This window comes from Mesoplodon bidens, assembly GCF_964165515.1.
Source record: "Mesoplodon bidens genome assembly, chromosome: 16".
Lineage (NCBI taxonomy): Eukaryota > Metazoa > Chordata > Mammalia > Artiodactyla > Ziphiidae > Mesoplodon > Mesoplodon bidens.
This window is the reverse complement of record NC_138173.1, coordinates 74,590,429-74,609,750: the sequence shown is the minus strand read 5'-3', so window position 1 is coordinate 74,609,750 and position 19,322 is coordinate 74,590,429. Positions and strand designations below refer to the sequence as shown.

Sequence of the window (19,322 nt, the reverse complement as noted above, 5' to 3'; positions counted from 1 at the left end):
ACTGGACTAAAGTTAGCTCCCACCCGGAGGAAGCTGGCTCCCCGGCCAGGGAGGTGGAGGGAGGAGGGCAGCGTATCCTCCGCGGGGCGGGCGGGGCAGGCGGGACGAGTTCCCGCACCGCGTGGCCCCGCCTGCGGGCCAGGCCTCCGCCGGCGAGCCGCACACGCCTCCCCGCGCTTCATCCGGATGGCCGGAGAGCTCTCTTCTGCCCTTGCCAACCAACCGGTGGGGTGGGGGGCAGGGGCACGGAGCGGGTCGCCCACTCGCCCACGGTCACGCCGGGTGGAAACGACAAGCTTGGGATTTGGATCCCGGCCGCCTGACTCAGAAGCCGGTACTTATCCCACAGCCCGAGTGCCAGTCGGGGTCCGTCTGGGAGAACTGATCTGATGGTGATGCAGAGCCTGTTCACACCCCGTGTGCGCTTTAGGGACACGCTGCTTTGGACGTGGCGGGGGAGGTGTCCGCAGAGCAGCCTCCACGCCCCCCGGCTCTGCCCCGTGCTCGTGCTGGGCAACTTCCAGGTGCTCCTGTCCACAGCCACATCAACAACCGCGGGGCATCCCGTCTCACACCCGAGCGCAAGCTTCCCCACGTCCCACATTTAGAGCCTTCTCCGTAAGCGATTGTTTGTTTTGAGGAGCGGAAGATTTTTTATTTTTAATTATTCTTATTTACGTCAGCATTAGTATTACGAAGAAGAAGAGCTGGGTTCAACAAATGTCCCCTCTCTATGGGCGTCTAATTATTTTACGCACCGAGTGGTGAGGAGGTGACTGAGAGAAAGGTCACCCGTGCCATTTCCTGGCCACCGGTATGTCGTTCTTGAATCCATTTCATTAATCTAGTCAGCAAACGCCCAGGAGCCTCTGCTCTGCCAAGCCCCGCGTACCCAGAAGCGGAGGCTGGGGACAGGATGCCGTCCCCACCGCCCAGGAGTCCCGCTGTGGGTGTGGACACGCTGCCCTCCCATCTCCTGGGCCTGGTTTTCGAACAGCCTCCCTCAGGGGTTGGCCCTGACGCTCCGGCCTCGGTTAATGAGACCCTCCTGGTGGGCACAGTGTTCGTGCCCCTCCAGCAGCCCCCCTCAGGAGCTGTCAGCTGGTGAAGCCTCTGCCGATGGCCTGATTGATCCTGGCAGCACTGGGGCTCCGTGGGGAACACGATGGAGCTATTTATGGAGCAGGTGTGGAGCTGGGCAGTGGTCCAGGCTGCTGCGTTAAGAAGCCTGAAATCCACTAATCATATTTCCTGCAGTAAAGCAAGGGCTTATGTGTGTGTTGGGGGGGTGGGGGCCGCCCTTGGCTCGAAGGAGGGGCCCCTGGCTTTGCCTCTGCCCTCATTCGCATGTCACCCTGAGTCCCAGAGAGGGCTGGCTGGCTGCTCACCTGCTAGATGGACTTCCTACTCTTAAGAGTCCTCTAACTCCGGGGGCAGATCAGATCCGCCCTGAGCCTCGAATCTGCACACCGATCGTTCCTGCAACAGTTTAGAGTGTGAATCTCCCAGGCATCTTTGCCCACGTGGTCACAATTGGAGACATCACCGCACAAGGAGAACTCTGGGGCTCAGAAATTCCAAGTAAGACCCCCCTTGGGCTTCACATCTCACGGGGGAGCCCACCCATCTGGGGCTTTGTGTCCTCACATCACCTGTTGATGGACTTTGGGGGCAGCTGCATGCAGGTCCAGCAGCCCCAGGTCACAGGCTCTGACTGTCCACCCTATGAACTACTTCCCCTGCCCCTGACATTACATTCTGGAATCCTCTGGGCAGACTGAGCCTGGCCGGCGTCAGTTTCCCTTTTCTGGCATTGGCTCTGCCTCTTGTGTCTTGGAAGCCCTGGGCCATTTTCCTGCTTCCCTCCCCCAGACTCTCACCACATCAGCCCTGGGACCAGCCTTAGCATATTTTGGATTTAATCATGGAGCCAATGAAACAACTTTTAGCCCCTCCTGTGTACCAGGGACTGGGCTGACCCTCCCTCTTCCTTCTCAGCCTTTTCGCCATCACACTGGTCCAGCCTGGTTGCCTGTGCCTGGAGACAAGGACGCGGCCCCCCAGCTCCCACCCCACCCCACAAAGGATCTGCAGTCATGGTCACTGTCTGAAGCTTAGAGCCTTGGCTTCATCACTGGCCAAGGGGATGATGATGGCCTCACAGAGTCATCATGAGTGCTCAGTTCCCAGCTCAGGCTGAACAGCCAGCAGGTGCTCAAGAAAGGCTCGCTCAGGACCAGCCCACCAGGGCGCCATACACCACCATCACGGTGCCACTTGCTCACGGCTCCCTACGTCCTCTCACGATGGGTGTAAACACTTCTTTGCCATCTCAGCTGGGGCCAGATTGGTGATGGCCTTGAAAGGAAACAGGTGAGCACTGAGACCAGGATGAGCCCTGTGTGGACCCGTGTTCAAGATTCTCAGGCTATAACAGATCTCGACCGAAGACAGGGCTGGGATTGATGAGCAATGTCTGCTGTGGGCCCAGGCCGAGGGAAGGCAGCCTGTGTGCCAATACTGGTGAGTTCATACTTGGACCCACTCCCCTCTCCAGGCTCACTCCTCACTCCTTCCACTGCCTGAGCTCTTGTTGCTTTCTGCCCTCTCTTCCACCTCTGCGTTTCGTGTTCTTTCTCCTCCTTCTTCATTGCACTGGACCCCCAGGGACATCAGAGTCAAGGCCTAAACCTCAGAGACTCTCGGAGTCCTGGCAGGCCACCACCTTTGCCCTTTGCACAGCTATTTTTTTTTTTCTTTCACTCAACTACCTCTTCCTGCCTTCCTTTGAGAGATCTCACTTGGGGTGACTTCAGACGCACTGGCACGTGAACTGAACTCTGCTCTTTAGTTTTTAACAAACATTTATTGTGCACCTACTGTGTGGCAGGTCCTGCATGACCAAGTTGAGGCCGGCATGGCCCCTGCCCTCAAGGAGCTCACAGTCTGGCAGGGGAGGTGTGACTGGCACCAAAGGGGTCACAGGATAGAAGTCTGTGCAGGGACACAGGCGCCTCATCCAGGCTGGGCACAGGGGAAGCTTCTGGAGGAGATGCTGCCAGAGCTGAATCTTGAAAGATGAGGAGACGGGAGCCTGAAGAGGACAGGGAAAGGTATGTAGGCAGAGGGAACAGCATGAGCAAAGGCACGGAGGTGTGATGTGCTGCACTGGGTGGCTGGCCTAGAGCACGGTACCTCCCTGCTTCCTGCCCGCAGCTGAGTCTTTCACAGACACATAGCGCTGATGTAGAAGCAGCACTAGACTGGGAGTGAGATCCACTCTGACTCACTGAGGGGCCCGAATAAGCTGGTCAGCCTCTCTGGGTAACACAGGGTAGTGATTCTTAGCCCCAGGGGCTACGGACACGCCCACTGTGTGTAAAGAACCTAGCAAACAACTAGGTGGTAGATAGCGTTATAAAACCATGATGTTCTCTATTATCGAATCAGATACATCTGTTTTTACTAAAGAAGACACTGAAGTCCAGGTAGGCCCAGGGACAGATCGCTGGAGGAGCACAGACGGGCTGCCAGCTCACAGGCACCGGCAGCACTGGTCTGCTTGGGACCAACTCACAGTGGCCTAAACCAAAAAGTGAATGTATTTGCTCCCTGTAGGGGAGTGGCCTGCAGTCGCAGTACCTGCCTCCCTCCCACGCCTCCTCAAAGAAATCCTTTCCCAGGGTTCTCATTGGTTGAGAGGTGAGCCACGCCCAGCCAATCACCGTGGCTGGGGGAAACCTGGCTCTGATTGGCCACACCTGAGCTCTGAATCCACCTCTAGGCTGAGCTGGAGTTGGTGCTCCCAGACCACAGGGGCAGAGAGGGAGGTGGTCTCCCCAGACGCACTGCCACCAGCCTAACAGCTTTCTGGACTGTCATGCGGCAGCAACCCACAGTGCTAGCTGAGCACCTGCCTTGGGGATGAGTGTTGGGGACACAGGGAAGATGTCAAGACCCAGGCTCTGCTTCAAGAAGTTCACTTCCACCTGCAGGTCAAGACCATGGAGGGAGAGTGTAGGGTGAGGAGAGGAGTGTGGGTGCTGGATGGACAGACCAGGAAACCTTCCTTTTACCCGCCTCCCCGACCAAGAGCTCTCCAGAGGCCCGGCTCCCAGGCTTGTTTCTCTTGAGTCCAAAGGCCATATTTGGGGCGGGGTGGGGGGGAGTTAAGGAAGAAACGGCGTTTGGGAGTGGTCTGTGGCTATTCGTGGCACTGTGAACTTGGGGTCAGAAGGCAGCTGGGTCCTTGAAGGAACGCAGGACAGAAGCCAGGAGGAGGTTCAGTGCTGGTTCTGGATCCGAATTGCCTGGGTCCCTGGGCACGTGATCCTCTCCCGTTGGAAGTGTTCCCATCTGTAAAACAAGCGGTTTGGACTAGTTTATCTCTGAGGTCCCTTCCAATACGCGCACAAAGCTGCTCCGTTTTCCTGAAAGGTTGTATGTAAACTGAATAAAAGTGGCTCCCTACAAAGCTTGGAGTCTGTGGGTGGAGAGCATCCCATCCCCCGCTCCCGCACCTGCCAGCGGGGACAGCTTGGACTTTCCTACGAGGCGTTGACTCAAAGCGGGGCGACCTGTGGGTCGGAGTCCAGTGCCCCCTGGTGGCGTCCAGGCGGGCAGGCTGCTTCCGGACGGCGTAGGCCCGACGGCTGTGACTCAGGGGTGGCGCCGCTGCAGGGCGGCGGGAGGCCCGACTGGGGTTCCGTCGTGGGCCGAGCCACGGCGCAATTAATTACCAGCTGCTGGGAATCCTTGTCGCCCGCTCGCGGTGACTCACCGGGCGGCCAGGCTCATTCGCCGAGCGCGGGGGCCTTGGTTTCCAAAATGAATTCTGGGGAGAGCGCCTGCTAGGGGTGGGGCTCCCCGCCCCCGCGGGCGAGCTCAGACCCAGTGGAGACCGGGCGGCCCAGACGTCGCCCACAGCGGGGGCCCCCTTCCCTGGTGCGCCCGGGGCGCAAGCACCCGCGAGTCCCCAAAATGTGATGGAGAGCATCCCCGCCGGGGAGCCTCCGTGGGTCCCTAGACTCGCTCGACCCAGACAGAGTCCTGTGGGCGGGGAGCCCAAGCACGGCCCGAGGGGGCGACCCAGAGGGGTCAGGGCTCCCGGAGCGAGCTGCGCGAGGGTTGAATATAATTCCCTGGCCTACCCCCCCCCCGTAGTCCATGGCTAGCCTCTGCCCCGTTTTTCAGCCCGCCGCCGCGGGGGGGTGGGGCGCCCCTTTCCCCAAGTCTCCATCTCTTTCTTGGCTGGGGTCCAAGGGAGATCTTCTGACCCAGGGAAGTGGAGACCGGGGGTCTCCGCCACTTGCGCTTGCCCCTTTCGTGCTCCATTGCTCAAGAGGCAATTAAAGGGGCCGATGGTTGAGGGAAACCCCCTCGACGACCTGAAGGGAGATGGGGGGAAGAGGGCAAAGGAGGCTGAAATAGAAAGGGGGTAAAGCCGAGCGAGGACCCCTCTCTGGACTCAGGGAATAGCTACGCCCAGGCCGAGCCTCGGGTTTCCTCCCCAGGCTGGTCCCGAGAGGCGCCGTCGCGCGGTGCGGGGAGCAGGGGGGAGGGTCAGGGTTGAGTTCTGGGTGCACCCCGCGCCCAACCTCGGGGAACCAAGGAGTGTTTCTCGGAAAAGCAACAGGAAGCAGACAGGGAAAGGGGAATGCGGCGTCCTCCCCAGCGGCCCCGATCCCAAGAGTGGCGGTTCCTGCCATCCTCAGCGCTCTCCCTGGGAATGGCTCAGGTCGGCCGGTGCTGGGCCAACCGGCCGGCGATGCTCTCCGGGTCTGACGCGGCCCTTGGGACCCCAGCACGCGACGAGGAGGTGCCCCAGGCCAGTGACACGCACCCGCGCCCGGGCCAGGTGGCTGACCCTGGGGGAGCCGCGTGCGCCGCCGCGCTCCCGGGAGCCCACCGACCCTCCCCTCGTGCTCCCACCCTCCGCCGGATTTCCCCTCTCCCTTAAGCTGCCTGTCTGCTTTCTCCGGCTGGGCTGCATCCCGTTTCTTCTCCTAACCCCGGGTCCCTCAAACTCTCCGCCTCTCGTGGTTGCATGTGCTCTCGGGGAGCTGGCCTAGAACGGCCCAAGCAGCCTCATTTATCCTCCCATCCCCCGCCAAAACCTGCTGGTGGCTCCGCCCCCCGCCCCCTCTCGGGCGACACCCAGTCCTCGGCCCGCCTCCGCCCCCTCCCCGGCTGCACCGGCCGCCCCTCCCGAGCTCCCTTCGCGTGCGCCCTGCGCCGCGTTCGGTCTGCAGCGAGAGCCGCCGCGGCAGCCTCGCCAGCTGGCTGGTGACCAGGCGGGAGGTGGCGCGCCCGGGAGGCTGCGGGAGGGAGGGAAGGAGGGAGGGAGGGAGGGAGGCCGGGCCTCGGTTTAGCCCGGCCCCCGCCCCCCGTGGCCCTCCCGCTGGAGCGGGGCTGCCGCGCGCGGGCGCGCGCCCGCGCGCGCACACACAAACACATACGCCCGCCCGCGCGCACACACCCGCGCGCGCACGCGCGCGCATATACACACACACACATATACACACACACACACGCAGGCACACATACGCACAGACACACGCACACACACACGGGCTCCCTCCGGCGCGCACGCACGCAGCGCTCCAGGCAGAGCGGCGCTGCGGCCGCCTCCCCGGACGCCCGGACGCCGGAGGGCCCCGACCCCCGCGCGGCTCATGCGCCCGCGCCCACCCCGCATCTCCGCGAGGCCCGCGGGACCCCTCCCGCCGCCGCCTCCGCCGCGCCCGCCGCCCCCGGAGGAGCGGGCTGGGCGACCGCCGCCGCGCCGTTCCCCGGCCGCCCCCGAGGCCGCTCCGCCGCGGGCCCTGCCACCCGGGGGCCGCGTCCCGCTCCCGCGCCTCGGGGGCTGAGCCGAGCAAACTTCGTGGACCGGCCGACGCCTGGCTGGGACCCTGCCGCGTCCCGGCTCGCCCGGGTGGACGCAGCGCGCTCGGACCTTCGGGCACCCGGCCGCCCCAACCGCTGCACCTGCTCGGCCCCCTCCCCGCTCGCTGGGGACTCCGGAGACGCCGCCACTTCGCAAACTTTTTCACCCTCCTCGAAGGGGAACGCGGAGGGGTAAAAGGGGCAGGAGGTCCCGCGGGGCGCGTGCGGACCTGTGGTCTCCTAGCTGGGCGCCGCCTCCTCGGAGCCGGACCCGGAGGGGCGCGGGCCCCGGCGGCCGCGCTCCGGCTCCCGCTCCCGCCCCTGCTTTTCCGGCGGGAGCTGGGGGCGGGGTGCGGAGGGCAGCGAGGCCCGCGCGGTGCCCGGCGGGGCCGCCGTGCATGGCCCTGCGCAGTGGGGCGGGCTGTTTCGGCCGGGTCTGGCGCAGGGTGTCGGGGCTCCCGGACGCCTGGCCCCGGCGCTCGAGCAGCCTCCTGTGCCTGTCCGCCTTCTCTCCCGAGCTCGGGCCCGCGCCGCCCCTGCCCCGCCAGCCGCCTCGCGGTGGCGGCGGCTGTGGCGGCCCCGGCGGAGGGGGGCCCCCCCAGCCTCCCCGCCCCCCGCCTCCCCGCTGCTGCTGCTGCTGCTGCTGCTGCCGCCGCCGCTTACAACTTGGAGGCGGCGGCGGCGGCGGCGGCGGAGGAGGCGGCGGCGGCCGCCGGGCGCTGCAGTGGGACGCGCGCGGCTGCGAGCCTGCGGGACATGCCCCCCGCGCCGGCTCCTTGCTGGCGGCCATGAAGAGGCAGAACGTGCGGACTCTGTCCCTCATCGTCTGCACCTTCACCTACCTGCTGGTGGGCGCCGCCGTCTTCGACGCCCTCGAGTCGGACCACGAGATGCGCGAGGAGGAAAAACTCAAAGCGGAGGAGATCCGGATCAAGGGCAAGTACAACATCAGCAGCGAGGACTACCGGCAGCTGGAGCTGGTGATCCTGCAGTCGGAGCCACACCGCGCTGGCGTCCAGTGGAAATTCGCCGGCTCCTTCTACTTTGCCATCACGGTCATCACCACCATAGGTAAGGGCTGGGCGCGCCGCCGCCCGGCTCCCCGCGTCCCGGGAGGAGTCCGGGGAGGCGGCTGAGCGCGCGGCGCAGGGCTGGGTGCGGGGCGCCGAGGGTTAAACGCAGCCTGTCGCCGGGGCCCCTCCCGCAGCGCCCCCTCCTCTCCGGGAGCCCCCGCCTCTCCTGCGCCTCCGCGCCGTCTCACCCCTCGCGGACCCCACCCGGTGCCCTCCTCCGCGCCGGTGTCTGGGCCGGGCGTGCGAGCCCGGAGCGAGCGTGCCGGAGCCTGGAGGGCGGAGGCGCCACTTTTGCGAAGAGAGTGGAGCGCTAAGAATAATCCCACAGCAGACACCCACCCACCCACCGCCCCGGCGCGGGCTGGGCTGCGCGGGCCTCCAAGCCTTACACTTACTACCTCTCCGGGAGTTGGAGAGGGCTGGCCTGGCACCTGCGGCGCGGAGACCGACTCAGGTGGCCGCGGACGGCTCTCGGAGCGAGGCAGGCGCTGACCCTCGCCAGCCTCCAGCCTTCTCCGAGCCCAGGTTTCAGTTCTCCTGCCTCCTGGCTCCTCTTCTTCCATGCTGGAACCTGGTCGTGCCAGGCCCCTGGGAGGAGAGGGTTTGCTCTTTGGTGATGGGGGGGGGCGGGGCGGTGGCAGCCTGGTGAGAGGCTCTAGGAGCGCGGTGGAGAGCCCGTGGAGGCGGGCAGGACCAGCCCACCCCCAGGCTGTGCCGGTGGGTGGGTAAGGCACGTGTGCGTATTGCCCAGAAGCCGGGGAAGTTCAACTCCGGTCCAGGGAGAGAGTCCAGTCGGTACACCCTGGGGATTCCTGTGGGTCTGAGCCCAAAGGTTCTGCCGGGAAGCAGCCTCTGGTGGGCACCTAGGGCAGGACCCCCACTGAGGCCAAGGGGTTCAGGCAACTTGCGTCCATCACCCTTGGAGACCTGTGGGAAATAGAGCAGGTCGCTTCATCCCAGTGGATTTGGGGCTGCCCTCCCCACGCCGCAGGAGGCAGGGTGGTGTCTCTGTGGTGTGCACCTTGTCCCAGCGCAGCACCCGGCCTCTCATAGCCACCTCCTTGGACCTGTCAGGGCCACTATATTGGCTCGGGGCCACCTCTAGTTTGCTCCCCTCCAGTTCTTCGTGTCCCTGTGCCCTGAGAAGAGGCCTCGTCTTCCCCATCCTTCTCTCCGTCCCTCCTGCCTGACTTCTCTGGACCTCCTTCTCTGATTTTCCCCTTGATATTTTTCTTTCTCTGGAAAGCTCTGCGTGCTGAAGAAACAGGATTTCTCAGTGCCATATGCAACAGGAAGCGCCGGCACAGGACGGCTTGTCTTTCCTTCTTGGTTGAAAAGAGTGTTTAGAGAGTCATCTTGTCTGAAATGTTTAATTCATTGGTGTAGGTCTTTACGTTTTCGGGAGGAAATTGTCCTTCTGCTGTCTGCGGAACCAGCTTTACTCCTTTTGCCACACGCCCTTGGCCCAGGGGCCAAAACACAGTAAAGTCCTTCCTTTCCCACCCTGTGCTTCCAGCTCATGAAAGGGCCAGCCAGTCATAACCGTCGTTTCTGTTCTTTACACTTCCAGTGTGAGCTGTGGCAGTGACACACACACACAGGGCGTCCATCCTGCGGGGCAGGGACCTGCTTGCGGGAGAGCCAGAGAGCCGGGGATATGCCCCCAAAACTGACCCCCCCTGGGGAGGGGAAGAGCTCATCATTCCCTAAAGGACCTTGAGTGATGTAGACCCAAATCAGATGAAATCTGCGAGCATGCTGGCCACCAGTAGTGAAACGAGCACAGGAAACCTTTGGCTGGTCCCAAGAGTTGAACTGCAACATTGAAGAGACGGTTGGAGTTAAAATCAAACCTAGAGATGTTCCATTTATCTGATAAGGTTCTTGTCGATTGCGTTTATTGATTCTGATGGGCAGTTCTGGGCATATGCGTCTAACGGTTAGGGCTCCAAAGAGAAAGGGTCAAGGCAGGGTGGCCAGGTGGAGCGTGTGGAGGGGCAGCTGATGCCTGTGCTGACTTATTCCTCACTTTTGTTGAGTTGCCAACTGATTTTCCAGAAAGAAAGGGTGCAATATAGGTGTAAGGCTAGGAAGAAAAGACTGTCCTAACTCAGCTGCCCTGCGGTGGAAGGATGCTGAACCTGGAGCCCGCTGACCGGGCTTGGAACCTGAGTCCTGTGAGACGGGAAGACTGTGAAGCGGAGAGTGGTGTGCTGACTCCCAGCCTGTTTCCCCACCTGTAGAAGGGGCGTGACACTGTAACCTCCCACCAGGGTGACTCTGAAGGGCCAGTGGGATCCCTCGTGCCTGCAGCCGCCTGGTCCAGTGCTGAGTGCACTTCGTAGGTGAGAATCCATGAATTTTGACATCAGCTGAGCCTGACTCTGCCCTAGGAAGCTGTTTAGCTCTGAGGAACTCAAATTTACGGGAAACCAAGCACCTGTCTAGTTAATTCTGTGTGTTTTCTTCTTTTTTAATATAAATGCAAATTAAGGTGCTCCTAGGCCTAGACCAAAACCCAGCCCCAAGCCAGGCCCTCCAAGGAACCGGCTCCTATTGGACAGTGATATTAATGAGTCAGGTGCACCTTCAGGGGCGTTCTTCTTTTTAATCTAACCTTGAGTGGTTTCTTGAGCATGCGTGCTTCAACTTTGAGCTCAAGTCTCCCAGGTGGGGCAGGAGCCGCCCTCACTCCCTCCTCTGCTTCCCGGATGCAGTTAGTAGCGCACTCAGTGAACGGGATTTTAAGAACATATATAATTAGCACTTTGCCTTGGATCTGTGGCCGCCGTTTTCATCAGAGGCTTCGTTGGGCTCTCACACTGACCGCCGCCCAGCTCTCCCGGGAGCCCAGGCACAGGCACCTTTGTCCTAAGGAGGGACGAGCACAGGTCCCACGGGCTCCAAGAAGGCAGATGAACTCCCATCGCTGCTCCAGTTCTGGGTGCCATCCGTCCCCGCTCGCTGCTTCTGATGTCTGTGCCACTTGTAGCTGCTGCCCAGGAGATGGTATTGTTGCGTTCTAAATTTGGCGAGCCCGAGGCCTTCGGAACTCTCCATCATGTTCAAGATGAAAACTCCTTCTGCATCCCCTGCCGTGCCCATCTGATTAGCAGGCGGGTTGGAAACCCTCCCACCTGCCTTCCTGAGCTGCTGGTAGGAGTGGTGGCAGTCAGGAGTCCCGGCGGCCAGGGGCTCTAGAGCGCCTGCTCTGAATTGCTCTGCTCAGGGCTGAGGCCTGGGTGGGAAGGAACCCCCAGCACGCTGGGGCTCTTCCTACAGGAGGCGCTTGAGGCCAAAATTGTGTCCCGCCATCAGCGACTACTTCTGACAACAGCGGGAATCTCCAGACACTTCTCTTTCGACTCGAACATCTGTGTTCTAAGTAGTTACCACCTTCAGGATCATTAAAGAGGAAACTGTGCTTAGAATTCAGATCTCATTTGGAGGATCTAAGAAGACGATTTAAAAACTGGGCCTCGCAGGGGAAGGAGGGAAAAAAGGGCCCTGCGTTCTGTTTTTGCTGCTGTTTGGAGGAGGAACAGACTGACGTCAGGCCCTTTGGGCCCGGCTGAAGGCGGGGTGGCTGCTCGAGGGCACCGGCTCAGGAGGTGGGTCCCTGGCAGGGGGTGGGGCACAGTCCCAGAAGGTTCTGCGCTCATGCGGGCTCCCTGCTCAAGGTCCCTCGCCCCAGAATGCCGTGGGGCACCCCCTTTTCTCGCTCATCCGCAGGACCTTGAACAGACTTCTCACCAAGTGGAAAGCGTCTCCCATGTCCTCTTCTCGCGCTCTGGGGCGCAGGTTTCGATCCATGGTTTACACTCTCGCTGCGTGCCAGCCCCTGCCTGGCCTGTGCTGCCTTGGAGGCTCTGGGGACCGTCTAGATGACAAGATAAGGCCTGGCCTTGAGGCAGGAGGGGAGCTGGAAACCCAAACAGTTGGGTGCAGTCCAGCGTGAAGCGTGGGGACAGCTAAACTCAGTTAACCCTTCCCGAGCCGCCGGCAGACAGCCCAGGGGCTGGGCCGGGGGGTCCTGGTGGGCCCTCGCCCTCCAGGACGGCACGGCTTACCCTCTGCCCCTCACTGCCCCCAAGCTGTGCCCCTGCCCTCCGCACCTCCCCCAGCTCCTGCATTGTCGGTGCCATTCATTCTGCCCCTGGAGGAACTGTGTCTCCTCCTGGCACCGGCGGGGCCCGCACAGAGCCCCGCACAGAGGGGTCGCCTCCAGAAGGACCGAGGATGGAAGCACCACTTCTACGCACACGCACTCACGTCACCCCCGAGGCGGGAGGAGGTGTTGCCCCAGTTTACAGATGGGGAAACTGAGACCCAGAGGAGGCAGTGCCCACTGAGGCCGAGGGCCTGGAACTCTGCAGTCGGGATCTCCTTACCGCAGGCTCCAAGGATGGATTCCACCCAGGAGCCAGGGATGGGCCTGTGGAATGTTCCATCTGTGTCTTTCTGCTTCTCCCTTTACCTTCACGCTTCAGGAAACCTGCTCAGCCAGGCCCAGGTGAAGGACCCGGCCACCCAGCACACCGTGGGCTGGACGGGAGGGCTGGGGTGTCCTTGTGACTTTCAGTATGGCAGCTGGTCGGGTGCCCAAGCACAGGGTGCCGTGTTCAGCTCCTCCCAGGCCTGCCCGGGCCTGGCCTTGCTCGACGTGGCCCTGGCCCTCCAGCAAGCACAGCCTATTTATAGGTGTCCTGGGGGAGGCAAAGGGGTGGGTTCTTTGACTCGGGGTGACCTGAGAGGCATATGAGACACCACGCTGAGGGCTCTGAGATGGCAGGGATCACACGAGACCCCGTGTGCAGACACCTGTTGCCTTCACCTGCTCTTTCTGGACGGCCTGGACTTTCATCTGCTAAGTCCGGGGAGGTCAGAGCAGGAGGTGGGCCAGGCTTCCGTGGACATCTCTTCCCCTGTGGACCTGCGTTCGCACCTGCACCCGCCCATCCCCCACACTGCCCCTCGGCCAGCCCTCCCTGCACCTGTGTGTCAGGCTCCACACATCCCCGCGTCCGTCCGTTCCTCCCTACGTGCTGTCGTTCACTCACTCACGCGCTCACTCAGCTCCGTGCATCGTTCGTCTTCCCTCCGTCAGTGGGATGTTACCCAGTTCCTCCCATGGGCGGGTTAGGGTGGGTGCACGGCACCCCAGCAGGGCTCAATGAGTGTTAATGCCTCGATGGCAGGGAATCTTCAAGTTGTTCCAGCCTCATCTCCTTCCTGCCAAATGGCCAGCCGATCCCAGTCACTTCTAATTTTTAAGAAAGTAGAATGTTCGTATGGAGAAGCGCATGTGTCACAAGTGTATTGCTCAGTGATTCCGATAAGCAAACCCTGCTGTGCAACCAGCACTCAGATCAAGAAACAGAACATTACCAGCACCCGTGATCCTGTCTCATCAGCCAGCCTTTTCTTGAATGCCTCTAGTGACAGGGAGCTCATTACTTCACACGTGATGAAGTGTGTGTGCTTAGATGAACGTTGTTGAGGTTATTGTATGAAGTTCTGACCTGTGGGCTTCCATGTGGAAGGGGGTGTGTGTACTTGGGGGGGGGTCTTCTCTTAAAGGGCTGGCCAGTCTCTATGGTGGTCACCTGAGGAGGGGCCAGAAGGTCTCCATTTAGAAAGTGGAACTCGGGAGCCCAGGCCCAGGAAAGGAGAGGGAACTCAGCACACAGAGTGTAGCTAAGTCTGGAGTGGGATGTGTGTGGAGTGGTCCAGGGTGGGAGGGGCTTGGGGAGCTAGGATGGACAGGTGGGCAGCCCCGGGCACCTGCCCCTGTGAGTCAGAACACAGAGCAGCCCCGCACTGTCTTCACACCAGCCGCGCCAGAGGACCAGGGAACATGCCGGAGGAGATGAATGTAACGCCTGGTCTTGGCAGTGCTCTGGGAGGGAGTTAGGAGGCAAGGACCCTGGAATTCCCCGGTGGCACAGTGGTTAAGAATCCGCCTGCCAATGCAGGGGATTCAGGTTCGATGCCTGGTCCGGGAAGATCCCATATGCTGTGGAGCAACTAAGCCCGTGTGCCGCAACTACTGAGCCTGCGCTCTAGAGCCTACGAGTCACGACTGCTGAGCCTGCAAGCCACAACTACTGAAGCCTGTGCGCCTAGAGCCCATGCTCCACAACAAGAGAAGCCACCACAATGAGAAGCCTGCGCACCGCAATGAAGACCCAATGCAGCCAAAAAAAAAAAGAGTCCATGGGCAGTGGAATCTGGGACGTGAGAGTCTGGTTGAGGGTCTTCCCCTCCACCCCGGGGATATCCTCCTCCAGGCCACCCGTGGGTGGGCAGTGGGGGCGGGGTCTGGTGTTCATTTCCTTAAGGGATTTTGTTCAAAGTTCCCTTCTGCCTGTCCCAACTCTGGGACCTCCGTCTGTAGAAGGTTCTCCCTTTTAAGCTGAAGGCACCCACCCTGTGGCTTACAGTTCTCCAACAGAGGGGCTGAGTAGAGCTTGGTTCACTTCCTGTCCCGTAACAGTCTTGGGAATTTGGAGATGGCCCCAGGGCCCCTGAGTTTCTTTTGATAACGCCTTTGTAAGCCAGCCGCTGTCCTCTGAGCAGCTCTGGTGCACACGTGTGCCCTCCAGGTCGGGTCTGGTCACGCAGGGAGAGCGGAGGATTTTCTTACCTCCCCTACTCTGCACTGTACTTCTGTTCATGCTCCCAGTCAGCACCCCAGCATTTCTGGGCAGCCCCCTCCCTGCATTGACATGTTTTGAGCTTCTGGCTCATGTGAACTTCTCTTATTCTCTGTCTTGGACTGGGGTGAATCCAGGCCCTGACGTTGATCTCGGATCGCAAAACAACTATGTGCTGTGGACCCGGAGAAGAAGGGATGGTTGATGGAAAAATTTGCAGCAGGGGAAGATGAGAAAGTTTAGGAGCGTCTGTGAGTGCGTTGGCCCGGCTTGCCAGGACACTGTGAGATGTCTGCCCCTGGGCCCGGGAGAAGCAGGGGGTCCCCAGCTGATGACCGGCTGCTGCCCTCAGCCACCTCCACCACCATGCTCCTTCCTGGGGTCCTGACGGGCCTGGCCGGGAAACAGCTGCTCAAAGGCAGGGCTGCCCCGTGCGGTGGGCTTGCCCTGAACTGCCCTCACCCTCTTCGTGTCCCCAGCCCTGGGAGGAGCCCTGGGTGGCAATGAAGTGAAGGATGGGGCCAGACCAGAGGCGGATGAGCTGTGGCTGGCATGAGGGTGCAGGTGCCCTTGGGTGGCAAGGGGTGTGGTGGGCTGGGCGTATGGAGGGTGGAGGGGGCCAGGGCCAGGCCCTACCTCTGGCCTTGGTCTTCCATCTGCAGGAGCGGGTCATGGCACCGCTTGCCTCCAGAGCCTGAGTCCAAGGGACTGGGGGCCAGGGGTGGCAGGCAGATCACCAGGAGTCTCGTAACCGTGGGCAGGACTGCTCACGTCTGCCTGTCCTGGAGGCCTGATCCTAGGCACATCCCTTTAGCCTGGGGCTTTCTCATCTGTGAAATGGGGACATAGAGCTTGGTGGTTCTCGAGCATCAGAGAACGTGCCAGAACGACCGTGAAAGGCCTCCTGTCACAGCCCCGGGGCTTTGCTGTGTTGACAGCGGTTACCAGGTGCCTCGCACCTCCTTGCACTCCGCCGGCTCTTGGCAAATTGGAGAGTCGTCATTTGCAGCTTCCCAGCCCTGCTCTCCCGCCCACCCCTGGGGGACATCCCATCCCCTGCCTGTCTCCAGCCCCCGCCCCTGCTGGGTGCTGTGGCCCTGACCCTCATTGTGGGGGCTGTCCCATGCCCGCTCTGTACTCAGAGAGCAACCCCAGAGATGGAAAAGCTTCTGGCATCCAGCGGAAGGAGGCTCCCGTGGTGGGATGCCAGGCTGGGGGCCTCGGGGGCCTCTGGGGCCGTGGGGTCCAACCCCGGGCAGTAGGTTTTCTCAACCCAGGCCTGTTGGGAGAATATGGCTTTCCGGGAGGCCGCCTTCCACCCTGCAGCCACGGTGACCTTTCTGAAGCCCACCATCTTCCTCTGCCACTGACACCCCTGCACCCCCAATTTCTCGGGTCAGAGCCAGGCCCACCACGCCTCCTGCAGGGTGCCCCGGGCGTGTGTTTGTGCCACAGCCTCCACAGGGGGCAACTGAGTCCCCAGGGCCGCTCAGGGCACTTGCCGGAGGCTGAGGTGCGCGCCCGGCCCTGAGAGCTGGGGGGACTTTGAACTGAGTGGTTTGGGGCCATCTTCCCGCTCGGATGAGCCTCGGGGCCACTGGGCAGGTGCAGGGCAGAGGCCTGGCCTTTTGAACTTCAGCTGTTGGGTTTAAGGGAGGACAGCAGGTTAGGGACCCGTCTTGCCAAATGGGGAGCTTCTCACTCCCACGCCTTAGATGTGTGATTTCGGTCCCCAAGGCCACCGCTAGTGATGGGCTCGTGTGAGTCAGGCACCTGGCGGGAAGAGACACCCACCTGTGAAACAGCCTTGGGCTGTCACCAGCCCTGCCAGACATGAGGTACATCCCAGCGAGCAGCATCACCAGGCCTTTGCCCGGGGCTGAGGCGTTCAGTGTGTTGTCATGGCACCCAGCCCTCCGCCCTGCTGCGCCCTGCCTGCCCCTCCCGCCCTGTGGGCCCCCAAACTTCCCTCCACCTCTCCCCACGCCCCCTGGGACACCACTGCCGGGCAGTTCCCACCTGGGACCTTGCCCGTGCTGCCCCCTCCACCCAGCCTGGCCTGTGCACTGACAAGATGCTGAGACTGTACTCGTGTCTGTCCTCTGGACGTTGGTCAGTAGGTGACAGCAGGGGCCTGCACTGTGCTAGATCTGCTCACATGAAAGGCGCTTGAGGGCTGTGGTCAGGCCTTTTATCCCAGTGTCCCGAGCACCTGGCACATACTGGGCCCCAGAAGGTGTTTGGTGATTGACTGCCTGATGGCCCGTCAGGAACAAGATGTTACACTCAAGGACCAAGATGTCAGTAAATGAGAAGCACGCGGCAGTGGTGTCTTTGGTCCCTGTTGGCCATTTGTTGGAGGCGTGCAGGGTGGCACACATCTGGGTGCTGTGAGTTTCAGGGGTGGGTGAGGCCTGCTGGGGGTGAGGGGCAGAGCCTGGTGCCGGCAGCCACTTTGGGAGCTGCAGCCCTGAGGCGTCCAGGCTGGGCACAGCTGCTTCCTGGACCCTCCCCGTGTGCACGCCTGCCCCCCTTGCTGTCCCTCTCCCACACCTTCGAGCCGTGGTCTTCGTGCACAGGGGAGCTTGGTGAGGATCTCCCTGCTGACTCTTGGGGATTCCATTAGGTACTTCCGTGGTGCCCACTGGCAGTGTCCCCACTTCCTTGGGCAGGAGACCGTGATTGCTCATGACCCACAGTGAGGATGCTGGCATGAGGGCTGCAAAGAGCGCGGGCTGTACGCAGGGCCCTGGCTCTGGTCACTGGGTGACCTTGGGCTGGGGCAGGGTTCTCCCCGTGCACCATTGACATTTGGGGCTGGATACCTCTTTGCAGTGGGGACCGTCCTGTGCATGGTAGGACACCGAGCAGCATCCCTGGTCTCCATCCTCTGGTTGCCAGTGGCAACTCCCCTCCCCCACCCAGTAGTGACAAATAAAAATGTCTCTAGACTTTGCCAGATATCCCCCAAAGTGCAAAATGTCCCCTGGCCTGGTGACTTCCCTTCCCGGAGCCTCTTCTGCAGACTGGGAGGAAAAGCCACCTTCCGAATCATGGCCAGAGGGGGCCGAGCAGTGTGTGTGCGTGTGCGCAGTCAGTGCCTGGGAGGTGGGTTCCTTCCCTCTCCCTGCCCCCTCCTCCTGCCCAGAGGAGGCCTCACAGCCACATGTCGGGAGGGAGGTGACTCTGGCGTTGAGCTTTCAGGCACTGTCCCATGTGGATGGGGGTGGGAGCCCAGGTGGGGCTGAGGCGAGCTCGCTCACTCTGGGCGGGTGGGGTGAGCTTGGAGGTGTTGGGCGGAACTGTAGGAGGGCGCTTGGCTTCCCCACCTCACGCAGAAGCTCTAGGCAGCGTTGCTGTGTGGCAGGGAGCAGGGAGGGTCTGGTTCCTGCTCCAGCCCAGCGGCGAGGCCCCAGGTACGTCTGGAGGCAGCTCGGTGTCCCACGGGCTGCACCTGCAGTGTCGGGGCCTTTTCCCTCTTGGACTCTGGTGGCAAATGACTGCTCGTGATGCAGGGCTGGCCTGGCTGGGCTCTAACCACGAGTCTCATCTGCGCCCCAGGAAAGGGCCTCGCCCAGGGCTGCTGCAGGAGGCGGGGGAATGTTCCCTTTGAGTCTGGTCGTACTGAAGGGTTTCCCAGTGTGAGCGCCATTTCCGGGGAGATAAAGACCTCTTTGACTGCGTCCTGAGTGCTGAGGGGCCCTGGCAGTTGGCACAATTGGTCTGGCATCTATTTGGGACAAGTGTTTAGGCCAGAGGGATTCGAACGCTGACGAAGTGGATGCCCAGTGTGTGTTGGTTCACAAAGTAGCTCCTACATCACAGAAAAGGGGAAGTAGTGAGCTGTGGCAGAGGTCGGTTTATAAAGAGGGGAGAACAGTCCCCACCGCTCCCCTGTGGTCTCGCGGTCACGTGCAGGAGTGGCTTTAGCTTTTCATGTTCCCACTCTCCTCGTTGCCCAACTGTGCTCCCTGTTTTTATCCTTTCATCAGGATGTATCTGTAAGGGACTACGCTCAGCTGCCTGGAGCAGAGAAGCCGGGTAACAGTGACCGCGCCAAACAGCAGTGACGGAGTCTGGGGCAGGTAGATGGGCTGACAGGTGACTCCACGATGCCTTCAGAGACTTGGGCTCCTTCTATCTCTCTGCTCAGCCGTCTTAGCTTGGCTTTAGTTCTCAGGCTGGTGCCTCATGGTTCCAAGATGGCTACCCTAACTCCAGCATCACATCCGGCATCCTTTCCTGGCAGGAAAAAAGAACAAAAGACAAAGGCATGTATCAGCTGAGCCTGCTCCTTTCTAAACAGCTTGCCTGTATGGTCCACCTAAGGACTTCTGCTTACCCGTCATCGGCCAGAACTTTGTCTTATGGCCAACCCTATCTGCAAGGAAGTCTGGGAAAATGTAGCATGTTGCTTTTCAAGCCAAATGGGTCCTGAAGGTGAGGAAGGAGTGGATATAGGTGTTGGTAGGGCCCCCATGGAGTCTAGGCGTTTCAGAGTCTTTTTCCCTTTAAGTTTATATCAAACATTACCTTGTGTTTCTGCAGTCTTAAGGGAAATATATTTTCACAGCTCCATATCCACTAAATGAATGTATGATCATCTATTTAACCACTTCTCTATTTATAGTGTTTTAATGTGTCTTTCCTTTTTTTTTTTTGCCAATTATAGGTAGTGCTTTATTGAATGTGTGTGTGTGTGTGTGTG

At 61.1% G+C, this 19,322-nt stretch overlaps 1 protein-coding gene across 1 annotated transcript in view; it reads left to right on the top strand.

Moving 5' to 3' along the window:
* Positions 1-7,673: 7,673 nt before the first annotated feature.
* KCNK9 (potassium two pore domain channel subfamily K member 9) overlaps positions 7,674-19,322 on the top strand; it is a gene marked incomplete at both ends in the record, with an annotated part of 86,475 nt that continues 74,826 nt past the window's right edge. Inside the window, one exon of the mRNA XM_081258702.1 lies at positions 7,674-7,956. Coding sequence (XP_081114828.1) covers positions 7,674-7,956 — 283 coding nt within the window. The remainder of the gene's footprint in view (positions 7,957-19,322) is intronic.